General features: G+C 46.9%; 1 protein-coding gene across 7 annotated transcripts in view; it reads right to left on the reverse strand.

The window, feature by feature from the left end:
- Dora (zinc finger SWIM domain-containing dorado) overlaps positions 1-14,840 on the reverse strand; it is a 254,430-nt gene that overhangs the window by 17,179 nt on the left and 222,411 nt on the right. For 6 of the 7 annotated variants that reach the window (XM_075879288.1, XM_075879287.1, XM_075879290.1 and 3 more), the window contains exon 25: positions 1,314-1,491. The exons of the other annotated variant lie outside the window; for it this stretch is intronic. In XM_075879288.1, coding sequence (XP_075735403.1) covers positions 1,314-1,491 — 178 coding nt within the window. The remainder of the gene's footprint in view (positions 1-1,313; positions 1,492-14,840) is intronic. 7 annotated transcript variants of the gene reach the window in all.

The raw sequence follows: 14,840 nt of genomic DNA on the forward strand, positions 1-14,840 counted from the left end.
AGTTTTATTGTAATAATTTTTGGAGAAAATTCTCTAAATGGATCTTTTGTTTCAAGTGTAGATGGGGAAATTTTTCATGTCATATTCAACATCCCACAACTTTGCTTCGAAATAGCCCAGAACAATGATTTATACTTTATTGCACACTGTGAACATACCGAATTGGTTCTATAGGTTGCACATCAATATCCAAGTTACAGTTAATTAGCTAATTAGGCCTTAATTGAAAAAGTCGCAGTTCATATCTTTAAAACTAATTGTCACAGCAAAAAAAGAATTAGATTTTTGAAATCAGCAGTAAAATCTACATAGGCTCTCCAAATTTGACTGAGGTACTCGCAAAAATAAAAGAGCTTTTGGAAGGTGTAGCATCCCCCCTTAAAAAAAGAACAGAGCAGTTTGACCAAACTAACCCTATCTATTGCCACACCCTCCCCCCCCCTTAAGCCCTTTTTTCCTTCTCTCATCCCAAGCAACATGCTTGAAGCTACACTGTGAGCAATTGTATTACATGACACTAGCTTAAGGTCATCATGACCTTGAGTGTGTCATAAAACACTCCTTCCAGGTGTGATTACGGAGAGCACTAGTGTTGCAACTAAGTAATCTTAGTAGACTGCAGAACATAGTGCCTGGTACATGGTGCCACCTTGTTGCCGGAGGCGCATCTGATCCAAACGCCACTCTTGATTCATGTCGGCTTTTGGCCTATAGCATTCTATCTGTTGCTTGTCGTCGAAAAGCAGACGCAAGCAGCTTCAGAGAGAGTGAGGTGCCTTAGAAAGAGGTGCCTTAGAAAGAGGTGCCTTAGAAACAGGCAACTTTGCACACGGCTTGTAAGTTCTCTTTCTCAAGACTGCAATATTTGGCTGGGCAGCTTCAACTTCCTGTAACAACAGCTTCAACCACAGCAGCTTCAACTTCCCGTAAAATGTTGATTCAGCAAGCACGATGAGTGGTTAATAACACTTTCAATCCATATTTCTACAGTGTGTTAGACCTGCACTCCTTTCAGCTTTCATCAAGACTACAGGTGCTGTGAACACTACTTCGGTGAGTGAGCTGTGCCTGAAAGCTGGCACTTATTGTGTGATAGGACAGATTTACCACAATGAAAAAGAAAGCCAGAACAATAGTCCTTTTTGCAAGTTTACAGTACGTGAATGACACAGGTATAAGTCATTTTTATGTGCATGATTCACATGTTAAGTAAACATGATCAGTGGTACACATGACCGTAGACATACTTTGAGACTGCATATAGGTCAAGACAACAAGAAAAGTTTCCTAATAAACCCATACACATTACTCACATTTGCTGGCACTTCTGGATGAGTGGTGTGAGGACATGAGATCGAATTGGCATAGTCAGTGATGCCGAGCCAGAGCGTGATAAGTGATGAGCCGTGTCCGTGACAATATCATACAAGATGAAAGGGCTGGCTACGCTGTTTACTGTACAGATGCAAAACTCTTGCAAATAGGAGGTACCTGGGTAGAAAAAAAAAAATAGGCTGAACTATACAATTGCTTAATGTGATCTCATAGAAGCTTAGCAAAAAAAAAAAAAAAATGTAACTTGTTTCGATTAGACCATATACCACATAAATGCAATATGAAATTGATGTGGTTAAGATGTAGTTTACTATGTCACAGCAGTGCAGGACAAAAATATTGATGAGAGGGCAGCATCAAAAACTAATAATCCAAACTTTATTTTTAGAAGCATATTTCTAATACACATGGGCTTAGCTAATCACTAAGACATGATCAAGGGTACAGAATATAAGTATGAAACCAATCTTGTCAGAAGCACTCAATCCACTTAGGCAGCAGTTGTGTTTAAGGGGGACGTGGCAATTAAAGCTTTTGTCTGTTATTTATTGGAATAATTGATGAAATTTGGCACGCCAATGCGATTTGTTGTGCTGATATCATTAATAAAATCAGTTTTCAAATAGATTTTACAGTTTTTGAGTTATGATATTTAATAGATCGTTACATTCATTCTCAAATCCATTGGGAATTCGACATAATTTCAGTAGCGTATTTGCTTAAGCATATTCAGCAAGGTTCACTGTGCGTTGTAACACAATTCACAATTTTTTTAATGTTTACACTAGCACCAAAAAATTTTTATAACTCCCCTAATCATATTTTCTTATCAACAACTTTTGCGAAAATACAATTATCGTATTTTTCGGTGTATAAGTCGCGTTTTCCTAAAAAATTTTTCGTCGGTGCGACTTATATAGTCAAAATCGAATCGGATGCAGCGAATTTAACGGCCTGATATTACAGCCACGCTTTCTGCATCGGGCGGTTCGCCGTGCGCCCTCGCGTTGTGACTTATATACAGTCAAAATCAAATCAGATGCCGCGGATTTGGCGGCCTGATATTACGGCCACGCTTTCTGCGCTGGGCGGTTCGCCGTGCGCTTCCTTTTGTCGTGCACGGAAACCACATTTCAGAAGCAAATAAAAAGAGCGGTAAATCAACTCCCTAAAAATGATAGTGCTTATATAGTTTTGCACAGAAAATAAATAATTATTGAGGGTGTGAAAAAAGTAGAGGTACTTAAAATTAAATAACTGAAGGAAAGTTTGCATTTCAGACACGAGCCGCTGGAGCCACTTCCTTTGCCGTCACTTTCGCCCATTTTTATACCAGTCGCGGTTGCTGATCGTAGCGCAGCGGCGTTGTTGCAGCATCCATGGCGCCACATGGAAAGCAAAGTCATCGAAGTTTCGATGCGAAGTTCAGGCTGCGTGCAGTTGAATTTGCAGAAGAACATGAAAATCGCACTGCAGGGAGAGAATTCGAACTCGCCGAAAAAGTAATCCGAGGCTGGAGCAAGGCTCGCAGCATCCTCCGGACAATTAAGTCTACAAATAAGGCCAACCGCGGCAAGAAGGCACGCTGGCCAGACCTTGAGCAAAGCCTCGGAACGTGGGTGCTATAACGGCGAGCCAACAGAAGAGGCCTGTCTAGAGGGCAGCTGCGCCTGAAGGCGAAGGCTCTGGCAGTGGAGACTAACACTGAGGGGTTCAGTGGTGGTTCACCGTGGTGTTTCTGCTTTATGCGGCGGAATCAGCTTGTCATGCGAGCCCGGACTACAGTGAGCCAGAAGCTACCTGACGACTTTGAAGCGCAGCTGGAACACTTCAGCTCATTTGTGAGGGAGGAAATTAGAAAGAAGAACGTCAGCGCGAGCCACATAATCAACATGGATGAAGTGCTGTTGACCTTTGACATCCCGCTCAGGAGAAGTGTCGCCGAGAAAAGCCAGAAAACTGTGACGGTGAGGACAACTGGCCACGTAAAGTCTCACTTCACCGTTGTGCTCGCCTGCTGCGCAGACGACACCAAGTTGCCTCCCATGCTAATATTTAAGCAGAAAACTTTGCCGAAGGTTATTTTCCCTCCTACAGTGGTGGTTCAGGCAAACGCGAAGGGTTGGATGGATGAGGAAACGATAGGTGTGTGGCTTGACTGCTATTTTTCACGTCGGCCCGACAGATTCTTTCACATGAAGCCAGGAATGCTGGTGATGGACAGTATGCGGGCTCATATCACTGATGTCGTAAAAAAAAAGATCAGTTTGAAGCATTGTGTACCTGTAATCATTCCCGGTGGCATGACCAAGTTGCTTCAGCTGCTCGACATATCTGTCAATCACAGTTTCAAGGCCGTTCTGCGACGTTTGTGGGAGTCATGGGTGTCTGAGGGAGAGCATAACTTCACTAAAAGGGGTCGCATGAGATGCGCTGAGTTTGGCGAAGTGGAAAAATGGGTGAGTGAAGCCTGGCATTCCACTTCTGACAAGACAATTGTGCCGGGCTTTTGCAAGGTCGAGTTGATCCCCTGCGTTGATCTCCTGGCCGATGTGGAGTCTGATTCGAGTGAGTTGGAGGATGACAGTGATGGGCCAGCAGAGCTACAACCCGAAATAGCTGCACTGTTTGTGAGCAACTAAGAGGAAGATGAGTTCGATGGTTTCGATTCATCGGAATATTGCTTTTATGTTTGTTGGGAGGCGCTCGCACGCGCTTGCATGAGTTTGCCAACAGCTGGAAACATGCCAAAGCAGCGGCAGCCTCAAGCATGAATTTTCGCAATGCTTTCTCACGACGCGACATTCGTCAGCCGGATAAGCAGGTGCAACTTATTTACGTTTTTTTTTTTTTCAGAAAAACTGCCATTTTGAGGAGGGTGCGACTTATACAAGGGTGCGACTTATAGACAGGAAAATACGGCAAATAAATCATATCTTCTTATCAATAACTTTTGCAAAAATACAATTATAAAATTTTTTATAACGTGCAGAGAAAAATGAACAGCGTTACAGTGCTCACCAATGTTTCAGGATCTAAATGCAAAAAAAGAATGATTCTAGATTCATTAGTTATAAAGTAGTACTGAGATGACCGAGAGCAACTGCACAAAAAAGAAGCTGAGAAAACGAAGCTCAAAGCTTCACTTCATGAAAGTGGTTATTTTTAACTTTGAGCACCTAAAACCCGCCTGAGATGTAGTCCTTTGTCTCTGCAGATGCATTTTTTGAAATATAAATTCAGCTTTTCGCTTCTTTGAAGCAGCTTTGTGCGCTTTGGGGGACTTTCTGACGTGTCCTGCATTTTTTTCAGCAGCCTGCCGCAAGGAGCACAATCCTGGAGAGTACCCAAGTTGTAGTGCAATCTCTTGTAGTGATTTCCAACAGCCAGCATTAAAATGGCTATCTGCATCTGCAACAGCACTTTCAATGCTTAGAAAAGAGGCAAACTGTGTTTTTGACTGGAGTGACCGAATCACACTGATGAGAGACTCGATGGAATTCCGAGTTCTGCCTTGCTGGCATCTTTCCAGAAGTTCCCTTGCAGAAAGGTGCTTGTATATAAGCAGGAGTGCTGCCCGAACATGGGCAGGAAGCTGCAGCTTGTGTGCAGGCGCTGCTTCCCCCGGGGCTGCCACAGCATTAAACTTGCACCATTTGTTCACACCAGTAGGGCAGATTCTCATGGGGGGGGGGGGGGGGGGGGGGGGCTCGTTATCAGTGGATGTGACGTGATGAAAAGTAGCCATGATGGCCTTCTTCATGGCAGGCACATCATTGCAATTACTGTACTTTTTATGGCCCATCCATATAAGTTAGTCAGCTTTATATTTGAGCCATGTGTGAAGCAGCCTCTTCCACTCATGCTGAGCTCTTGGTCCTTGCTTTTGTTTTTTCAACAATGTGTCGTAAAGCCATGCCCATTTTTTTTACATGGTTTACACAATCTTGCTCTTGCATAAGTATGAAGCCATACACCTTACCTTCGCTGAGGGCAGTGTAAGTGCGCCTATCACCGTCGCAAAGTATTGGACGACCACTGCAGGTGTGGGCACTGAAATTGCCGTGACATTCAGGGTTAAAATCACGTGATCTCTGCTCACTCTGGCGAAGAAAAAAGCTGGTGGTTGGATGTGTTATTTTTACCAACGACTTTGCCGTGTTTTCACTTTTGAACAGTGTTGTTTTGCTCTCACTACATGCGTACGAACTTCTGCAGACTACACAATCCGGAAAGTTGCAGTAAATGTTATCGGCAGCGTACCACAGCGTGCAGATGGCCCTGTCGCGGCCGCTCGCAGTGCCACCGTCACCTCTCTCTTTCTTTGTTATAGTGGCTCTTATTTCAAGCTCAAGGGATTAAAATGAGCACCGACCACAAATGTTTACATAAAAGCAGAACGTTTTAGTTTTCACACAGGAGCTTCGTTCACAGCAAAAAATACTGTGCAAACACTCCTATTATGTATATTTTAAAATACATGCGTGCTACATGTGGGGGAAGTTGCCATCATTACATTTAAGAATGTGCACCGTTGTCTAAATTGTCAAAGTCGAGCTAAAGCTCGGAAGTCCAGCTCTTTTCCCTTAATTTGCTTTACCCTATTTTGGTCTATTTCGTGGCCAGTTGCTTCTGCGGGCTTGGCCAGCGCGTTCAACGAAACATCCATTCTTACATCTGTGAAGGTGCTGACACCCCCTGCAAAGTTGTTTGCGCCGTGTGGCACACGTGCCTCGCCCGAAAGCCGCATTTCGGGTTACAGCAGCCAGGTGGTAGGTGGCGTTGATTATCACTGTCATCATCATCTGGTTGTGACGGTGGTGGTGCCGGTAGTGACCCCTGGTAGAAGGCAAGCCTTGGTGGCGGGCGAGAGTTGAGTGAGTCTCTTCTGCGCGTGGCGGCTGCCCCGAATGATTGTCTCTAGCGTGGATCCTCGGCGCGTGGCACCGCGGGCCTGCGCGCCGGGGGGCCCACGTGGTAAGTCAAGCGATGGCGACACTGCCTTGGGTGTGTTATTGTGTTTGTCATGTTTTGGAGTATATGGTTGCAAGGATGTCTTAGTGGGTTGATCACGATTGATATATCATTCGGCGGACGATATCGTCGTTCAAAAGTTAGTAAATAAATGTGTGTGTGTTTGTTAGCTTGTACCGACCGCGTCTTCTGTGTCCGTTTACTCCAAGAGCGTGGTGTGGTGCTCACTCGCCTCGTCGAGACCCCACACATCCTACACGTACCGCTCCAGTTTTTGCTAAAGCTTAATTCCCTCACCAAGGTAACATTTACTGCAGTCTGTACCACCCCCCTCTCCCTCCCCGGGTGTCTGTCCCCATGTGTTTACCCGACCACATGGGTTTCCATCCGCCAGTGGCGTAACACACCAAGCCCGTGCCCCCGTCCCCCAAAATTTTTTCCTGTGGCATATGGTGCACAAGATAATGATCGACCACATCTGCCTGCCCGGCCCCCGATTCCAATTTAGGTGGTGCCCCCTCCTGGAAAATTCCTGCCTATACCCCTACTATCCACAACTTCAGCTCACAGGGTTCCTTGCTAATAGATTATGCGTGTAAATACGCCCACACACTGTCGCTTCTTCTCAATGTTGCTTTGATCTACAGGTGAAAACGCGGTCAGCTTCGAAGACTGATTCATTTTCTTAGTTTTTTTCTTACAGTGGTCGTGAAATGTCACTCAGCTTATGAATGAAGCAATAAAAAAAAAAAACTGGGCACTGGTGTTTTACTGTGACATGAAATTGCAGTTTAGATCACTGTACACAAGACCTCACAACATGCTCATTCAAGGGCACAAAATAATACGGCTGGCTGGTGTGCAGTGCATTTGCTATCATATTCAAGCCCAGTCAGACAACAGACAGGCAGACAATGCAGTCCTAAAGAGGACCGCTGGCTTGCTGCCGGCTAATCCCATGTACAGTGATGCTACTGAGGTCTGCTGATTTGGAGCACTTTGGACCAATCAGGAGCAGCTAACTTCACATCCTGAAGGAGAATCAGGTTGCATTTACATTCGAGATGAATAATTATATGGGGCTCTTGTGAAGAGAGCGAAATATTTCGATTCATTGCAAACATCATGGGGCAAGACCTCTTGAGAGCACTCCCTATTTCAGTTGATGATGTAAAAATAATGTCGTCATGCTGTTCAGCATTCTGAAAAAAACTTGTTCAGTGACTATTTTTGTACCAAATAAACAGAACACTGGTTGAACAAAACAGTACTTCATGAAATAACAATCTAAATATGCCCATGTGGTTATCAGCAGTTTTGATAGACAAATGCTGTGACGTACAACACTAGAGACTCACACAGTCCCAACTGCATTTCTCTAAAATAAACTCAAGGATAAAAAATATTGTTTTTCTTCACAAGAGATTATATTGCTGGGCCTAACATGACGTCATTAAGCTTTTCTCATAAAGCCAACCTCCTCCTGCACTCATCTCACTGTGCATGCTGAAACAAACAAACTACCAGATTTAGCAAACTTCGTTTTCCTTTTGCAGCGGTGTTTTATGTGGTTATGGGGCATTTTGTTTATACACCAAAAAACTACCTATAGTGTCTTCTAGAAATCAGTGAAGAAAACAATAACAAAAAAGAAAAAAAAAACAACACCATGAGGGGTATCTTATGCCTTTGCCCAGGACAATTCAAAAGCAAAAGCCATTTTGTTTTTATTCTGATAGCAATTATATAGACATTCTGGACTGGCTTTTGAAGTCCCTAAGGACATTGGTAGAAATAATTTTTTTTTTTTTTGGAAGGGGGGTCATTTTGCGCTATATATGTCACAGCGAAAAAATTTCAGGGAAAGGGAGGGCGTTCCAAATGTGCCCCTCCTCTCCCCCCGCCCATCCCCTGGCTATGCCACTGCCTGTGTTATGTGTACTCTGCAAATCGATAACATCCTCCCGTGCATTGTGTTTTACACGCAAGTAAAAGCATGCGAGTGACGAACGCGGCTAAAGCAGAGATAAAAGAGACGATGTATCTCCTTTGCACAAAGGACGGATGCGATAACATCATGCCACGTGTCAGGCATGCCATCGATTGCTACTCAAGCAGAGAGAAACACGCCGCCTGCCTTCAAGGAGCAGGAAGGACCTAGGGCCGCAAGGGGGGGGGGGGGGGGAGGCGTTGTTATATGAACTTTGACTTTAAGCGTGTGATTGCTGATGCGTTCGCTATTTCAGCAGGCATTAAAGACGGCTGGTATATCCTTCTACTTTTACTCTCAACGCAAACTGACTGGGCGAAAGAGCTTCGCTTTCTGGAACGGCCATAGGGGCGTGCACTAAGCTTCCATCGCAAGGCGTCCACACCATAGTCACGTCATTTTGGGGGTCTATTCGTATGCGCCATTCGTCGTTCAAAAATCACGCTTATCTAGACCAGTGAAGCACATTCCTGTCGACACTTTTATTGGCCGCGACTTCTATCTCACCTTAGCTAGAAGCTTCCTTGTAGTTTGCTTAAATTATAGCACAAGGACTTAGCACGCAGTATGACCATAATTGGTATCATTACGGCATCTCTCTTTACATATTTCTGAAAAAAAAAAAAAAAAAGGCAGCTGAAGCAGCTAGCTACACACTCTGAACAAGTCTCATTCTATCTGTACGTGCGTCGGCGTGCAAAAGGTGTTCCGAGGGTCTCTAGTCATTCAAGTCGCTGTACGGATTGTAGGAATTGAGGCTAGCCCGCTGCCTTTGCGCGGGCTTTGCCGCCTTTTCTGCCATTCTCATGTCCTGACATGTCTGCCCTCCTTTGCTGTCTGCCGTGGTGGGAGAGCGGAGTGACGTTCAACTCCCTCGCCCGGAAGCGGATGTTGACTGTGGCGCCGCGCGCGGAGACTCTCTCGAGGTTTTCGCGCGCTGCGTCGGGAGTGGGCAGGCAGTACTCTCCGGGACAGAACGGTGAGCCACGCAATCTTTTCCGTCCGTCGACTCCCGTCCCTCGGGGCTCGTCGGACTTCGCTGACGGCGCCTCGCGCCCGAGGCGAACGCTCACCTTTTGTTGCCCCGCTGCGTACGCACGGCCGAAGGGCGGTACGGTGTCCTAGTGCGTGGCCTTGCTACGCCGACCCGTCTCTCTTCGAAGCCAACGCGAGCGCCTTTGCCCTCGCTCGAGCAACCGGGCCTTTGTCCCGGTGTCTCCGTGGATCACCTTTAACGCGGAGGCGTGCTCGTGGCACCCTGTGTAGTGCTTTGTGCCCGTGGCGTGGAAAAGCCTATTTGCTTTCCCGCCGCGCCTTTTTGCAACGGGCTGTACTGCGTTTGGTGTTGCCACAATAAAGTGTTGTGACTTTGAGCAGTATCGTGTTCTCGCCACGGCAACGGTTAACGTGTGCCCTGCGGCTCGCTATGACCGGACCCACGCTGGTGGCCGTACTCCTTCGGGATACGTGTACACCACACCGGATTTGCCAACTCCCATCCAAAATTTAAGAAGGCGGGCGAGAAACCAGTTGAGCGACTCTCGGATGTTCGAATAGCGAACGCGAGCTCACTCAAATGGTCTTCCCAGTCCCTTTGACTTTCGGCAAAGGCCGCCAACATCGGTTTGAGCGTACGATTGACGCGCTCCATCAAATTGGACTGGGAATCGTAGGGTGAAGTGGTGCAGTGATCAATTCCGAGGGAACGGCACGTTACACCAAACACCCGAGCGGTGAAATATGAAGCATTGTCAGTGATGAGCCTTTCCGGGAAGCCGAACTGGCAAAACACTTCCTGCAGCTTCTCAAGCACCGCTTGCGCTGTCACCTTTCGAAGTGTGAAAAGTTCCACCCATTTTGAAAAGTCATCAACGACTACCATCAGGTGAATGAACCCCTGCTTACTTCTGGGAAATGGTCCCATTAGATCGCAGGTGGCCACTTGCCACGGACGCTCACTGACAATCGGTTTCATCAGACCGGGCGGTTTGCCACCCCTTGATTTCATCGTTTGACAGACGCGGCAAGAACGGCAATAGCGAAAAATGTCTCGCTTCATGCCGGGCCGGGTCACAACGCGGCTCAGTTTTGCGAAAACTTTCGAGCCACTCAGGTGACCAGCCATGGGTTCGTCGTGAGAGGATCGCAACAGTGCGGCTCTCAGACTTTTGGGCAGAACCACCTTAAACGGGTCTATGGACTCGTCGTCAGTGGCTATATACTTCAGCAGGAGCCCGTCATGGTCCAGCAAATATGAATCCGCCGGGGACTCAGCGACACATGCTGGTTCGAGCCACCTATTTGCGCCCGCTGCAGGGCAAGCAGCGTCACGGCGCTCCGTCTCGTCGAGACAGTCGTTATCGACGCCCGCTGCAGGACAAGCAGCGTCACGGCGCTCCATCTCTCTGAGACCGTCGCACATTTCGCGACAAAACGGGTCACTTTGCTGGGCCTTCAGAAGCTCTTCTCTGCTGAAAGCGATGCCCATTCTCTCAAAATGGGGGAGCCTGGTATCGCGCCCACTCAGGACCGCAGCAACAACCGCTTGAGTTGGCGTTACGGGTTCGCTCTCGGCCTCGTGGCCTTCGGAAAGCTCCCCCGCTCGGCCGCTTCGCGGTTCGCCGCTTACCTGGTTAGCAGCCAAGGTTTGCATGGGGACTCACCCTTCTCGCCGAATGGCGGCGAAGCTGCTGTTTCGCCCCCGACGCTTGCATGTGCTAAGGCACCGCTAGCGGCTGTCGCACCGGGATCAAGGTCCTCGGCCCACAATGGGGCACGAGATAGCGCGTCAGCTACCACGTTGGTGCTTCCCTTTCGATACTGCACCGAAAAGTCATAGTGCTGTATCAGGAGAGCCCAGCGCGCCAGCCTGCCGGCAGGCTCACGGAGCCGCATCAGCCAGCTGAGTGCACTGTGATCTGTTTGCACTACGAATTTCGTTCCATCAAGATAGACATCAAACTTCCGCACTGCAAACACGATAGCGAGGCACTCCTTTTCGGTCACGGAATAATTTTTCTCCGCAGAGACCAAGGAGCGGCTGGCAAAGGCCAACGGCTGCATCACGCCATCGTATTCCTGTAGGAGAACAGGTCCTAAACCCAGATCGCTCGCATCAGTTTGTACAAGGAACGGTCTGGTCAGGTCGGGGAGCTTGAGCTGCGCCGTCTCCGCTATGGCGTTAGACAGTCAGCAAAACGCCTCCTGCTGCTCAAGTCCCCATTGCCACTCAGCAGACTTACCCAAGAGTTTGCTCAAGGGCGCTTGCAGTCGGGCATAGGACGAAATGAAGGAACGGTAAAAGTTGACCATTCCTAAAAAGCGGCGAAGGCCACATACGTCCTTGGGCACGAAAAAATCGAGAATAGCTCGAAGTTTCTCCCGATCCGGCTCTATGGAGCCTTCGCCCAGCGTAAACCCGACCAACTGAACACGGGTCTGCGCTAATTGGACCTTAGCGGGGTTTAATGTCATCCCGGCGGTCCTCCCCCTCTCGAGTACATCGGCAACATGGGCCAAGTGCTCTTCGAAGGTTCGTGAATAAATCACGATGTCGTCAATGTAGCACATGCAGTATGACCACATTGCTTCCCCGAGGACGCGGTCCATGAGTCTTTGAAACGTCGCAGGAGCATTGCAAAGACCAAAGGGCATACGAGTAAACTCGAACAACCCTATGTGGGACGTGAACGCTGTTTTACACTGGTCACGGTTACCCATCCGGACCTGTAGGATATCGAACATTTCGCGTGCAGTAAGCTTTCTGTGCGTGCGCGCGACGAATGACGAACCAGCAAAATGGCGACCCCGCCGTTAGTGCTCATTGGGGGCGACGTCAAGCCTTATTATTTGGTATAACATTACAGCTAAGAGCTTAAGTGAAACTAACAAATTGTATCTTTTGAATCCGGTGTCGCATAACTCAACGCAACGCTGGCTAAAGGGAGAATGATCACTCCTGTTGCCGAAGGGTTTTTCGGGCAGTCAGTTATCTAAACGCGACGCAGAGGTTAGTAGCACAGAACTGTTACGAGCAGTCTCATCATGCCTCAAGATATAGCCCGCACCAGCGACTACGCCCTTTGAGCGACGAAGCCTCCCTCACCCCAACACCTAAAAAAGCAATAAATGCGATGCCAGGAAGTTCACTCTTTTGTTTTTCACCGTCAGCTACTGACGCCGGAAAGCGGAAGACGTACGTGTAACATGGTGTAGCGATTTCACAATGGGCCTTCCGACAAGAGCCGCCAGCGATGTCCCCTCTACTGAAAGCTGCGCGTGTTAAAACCGAATTGCGGCTGCTCCAACCAGGAGGCATGCTTTCATTAATGAGATGAAATTTTAAAATAAAGCGCGCAAAAATTTTGTATTTGGACCCTAGCAACCTCGAGTTAGAAAGGACAGGGTCTTTTGGGGGCCTTTATCATAATATTGATTACAAACGTGAATGTGCTGGTGAAAGGCACTACGAAAAAACTCTTCTGAATAAGTCTCCAGGAATAAAGTATATTAGAGGGAAAAGTGTCAACCTGTCCCCACCATTCTAGTGTTCTTCTGTGGACGCAGAGCACAGAACATGAGATCGCAATGTCCAGAAGAAGACATGACAGACATTCTGGTGGCACGCGTGAAGTTATTAGTGAAAATCGCTTCAATTACACTCAGTGCAACTTTTTAAACGAGCTATCTGCAGCGTTCCTGGAATGACATCTGCCGATGGATCACCGTCACAGTTTCACGCTACCAATTGGACTACACGTCACGAGCCACTGCAAAGAGCGCGTTTCCCCGTTAAGCAGAGTTGCACAACAAGATTTGCATCACTACAAAAAATTTGCATTGTGGATTACTTAAAATGCACGTGCGACAGCTGTTTATTCAGTGGAACAATACTAGACACGTGACTGTGATTTTGGTGGCACCGAGAAAAAGGTGCATTTGTTTGACGCACTGGCATGGCCACTGCCGGTGAGAAACACTTCTAAATCACACTTTGGCGCAATTTCCGTTGATGTTATCAAGATAGCACAGCAAATCGAGTTTGGCGAACTTTGGCACAGTTTGTGCAAGAGTGGGATCACTGCATGTTGAAGCTGGGAGGCTATGCCTCTCTGCCTGGTCAGAATCGCATTTTTTTGTCGCGATTTATCCCTTTGTAGATGCTGTGGAACCAAGCCAATCATTCATAATTTCCACTCGTGCGGCTCGATGGCGATCAAACGTGCAACAACAGTAGAGAGTTGCTCAATAAATATTAGGATCATGCTGTAGATAAACTTCTAGGGTGAAATTTTATTCAGTTACAACTCTGAAAGAGGCATGCACATGCATGAGACTCGCGTTTGGCTGCAATCATAACAGAAAGGTTGTGGCTCTATGCGGCTGTAAAATGCTATACTGCTTCCCCCAAAGCGGCGAATCAGTTTTCACTGTGCTTCGCAGAGCTATGTGTGCTAAACGAAATGTAAAATGTAAATTTGCGAATGCTTGTGTCAACCACAGCCAATTTTTAAATGCACACCAACAATGAATGAAGTACATGGTTGCGCGCATTTCTCGCAGCGAAAATAGGTTTATTTACCGCAAGCGTGCGTTAATACCCATTTGATGCTTCAATTCGACACGGAATGAGTAGTTACCTTTTACAAAAGCAGCGCGATCAGCCTCCGTAGTTTTCATATACAGTGAAATCTCTGTAAAACGAATCCCACAATAACGAACTTTTCAGATTAACAAACGTTTCAAAAATCTCACGCCGACTGCTAATAGCTTCAATGTAAAATTATTTCGCTACTACGTACTTAGGAAAACCGAACTCTTCAGAATAACGAGCCTTAATTTAGTTCCGCATTATATCAACGCCTCAGTACTATAACACATGTTCTGAAATCCGTTGCGACCATTGGAAGCGCGACGGTGCGTCTTTCGAGAAACAAGGCGTCTTTCGAGGACCCACTGTTGTAAAGGTAAGTTGTTTTGCTCGGTTGAAAATAAGTATTTATGGTTAAATTTTGGGCTTTCACTATAATGACCTTTCAAAATAACAAATTGCCACAGCCCCATGAAGTTCGTTATACTAAGATTTAACTGTAGGTGGCCATAGCAGACAACGACACCAGTCAGGCATTATGAGAAGTGTAGACCTTTTCCCAAGCAGTTGCTTAGCACTCCGTACAGTCAGGAAAGAAGCTACAGCAGTATTTTACTGATTTCGTAGACTGAAGTGCAACAAGAATAACAATAATAAAAAGAGACAAGAAAGCGGCTGTGAACGAGAGAGAGAGAGAGAGTGAGAATTTATTAGAAGGCAGAGAGGTCGGCCTGAGCTAGTTCGCTCTAGCCTGCTACTCTACACAGGGGATAAGGGAAAGGGGAAGGAAAGAGGGATGAAGGGTGATGATGGGGACAAGAAGAGGTGGTGCGTATGTACAGTAGCCACTTAGCATAGTACCCTACAGTCTAGTTTCTAGTCCAGTGGTTTTTATAAAGTCTAGAACAGCCTTTGTAGCAGTTTTTGACACTGTTTGGTCGTTCATTGCTG

This window comes from Rhipicephalus microplus, chromosome X (assembly GCF_043290135.1).
Source record: "Rhipicephalus microplus isolate Deutch F79 chromosome X, USDA_Rmic, whole genome shotgun sequence".
In the NCBI taxonomy this organism is placed as follows: Eukaryota; Metazoa; Arthropoda; class Arachnida; order Ixodida; family Ixodidae; genus Rhipicephalus; species Rhipicephalus microplus.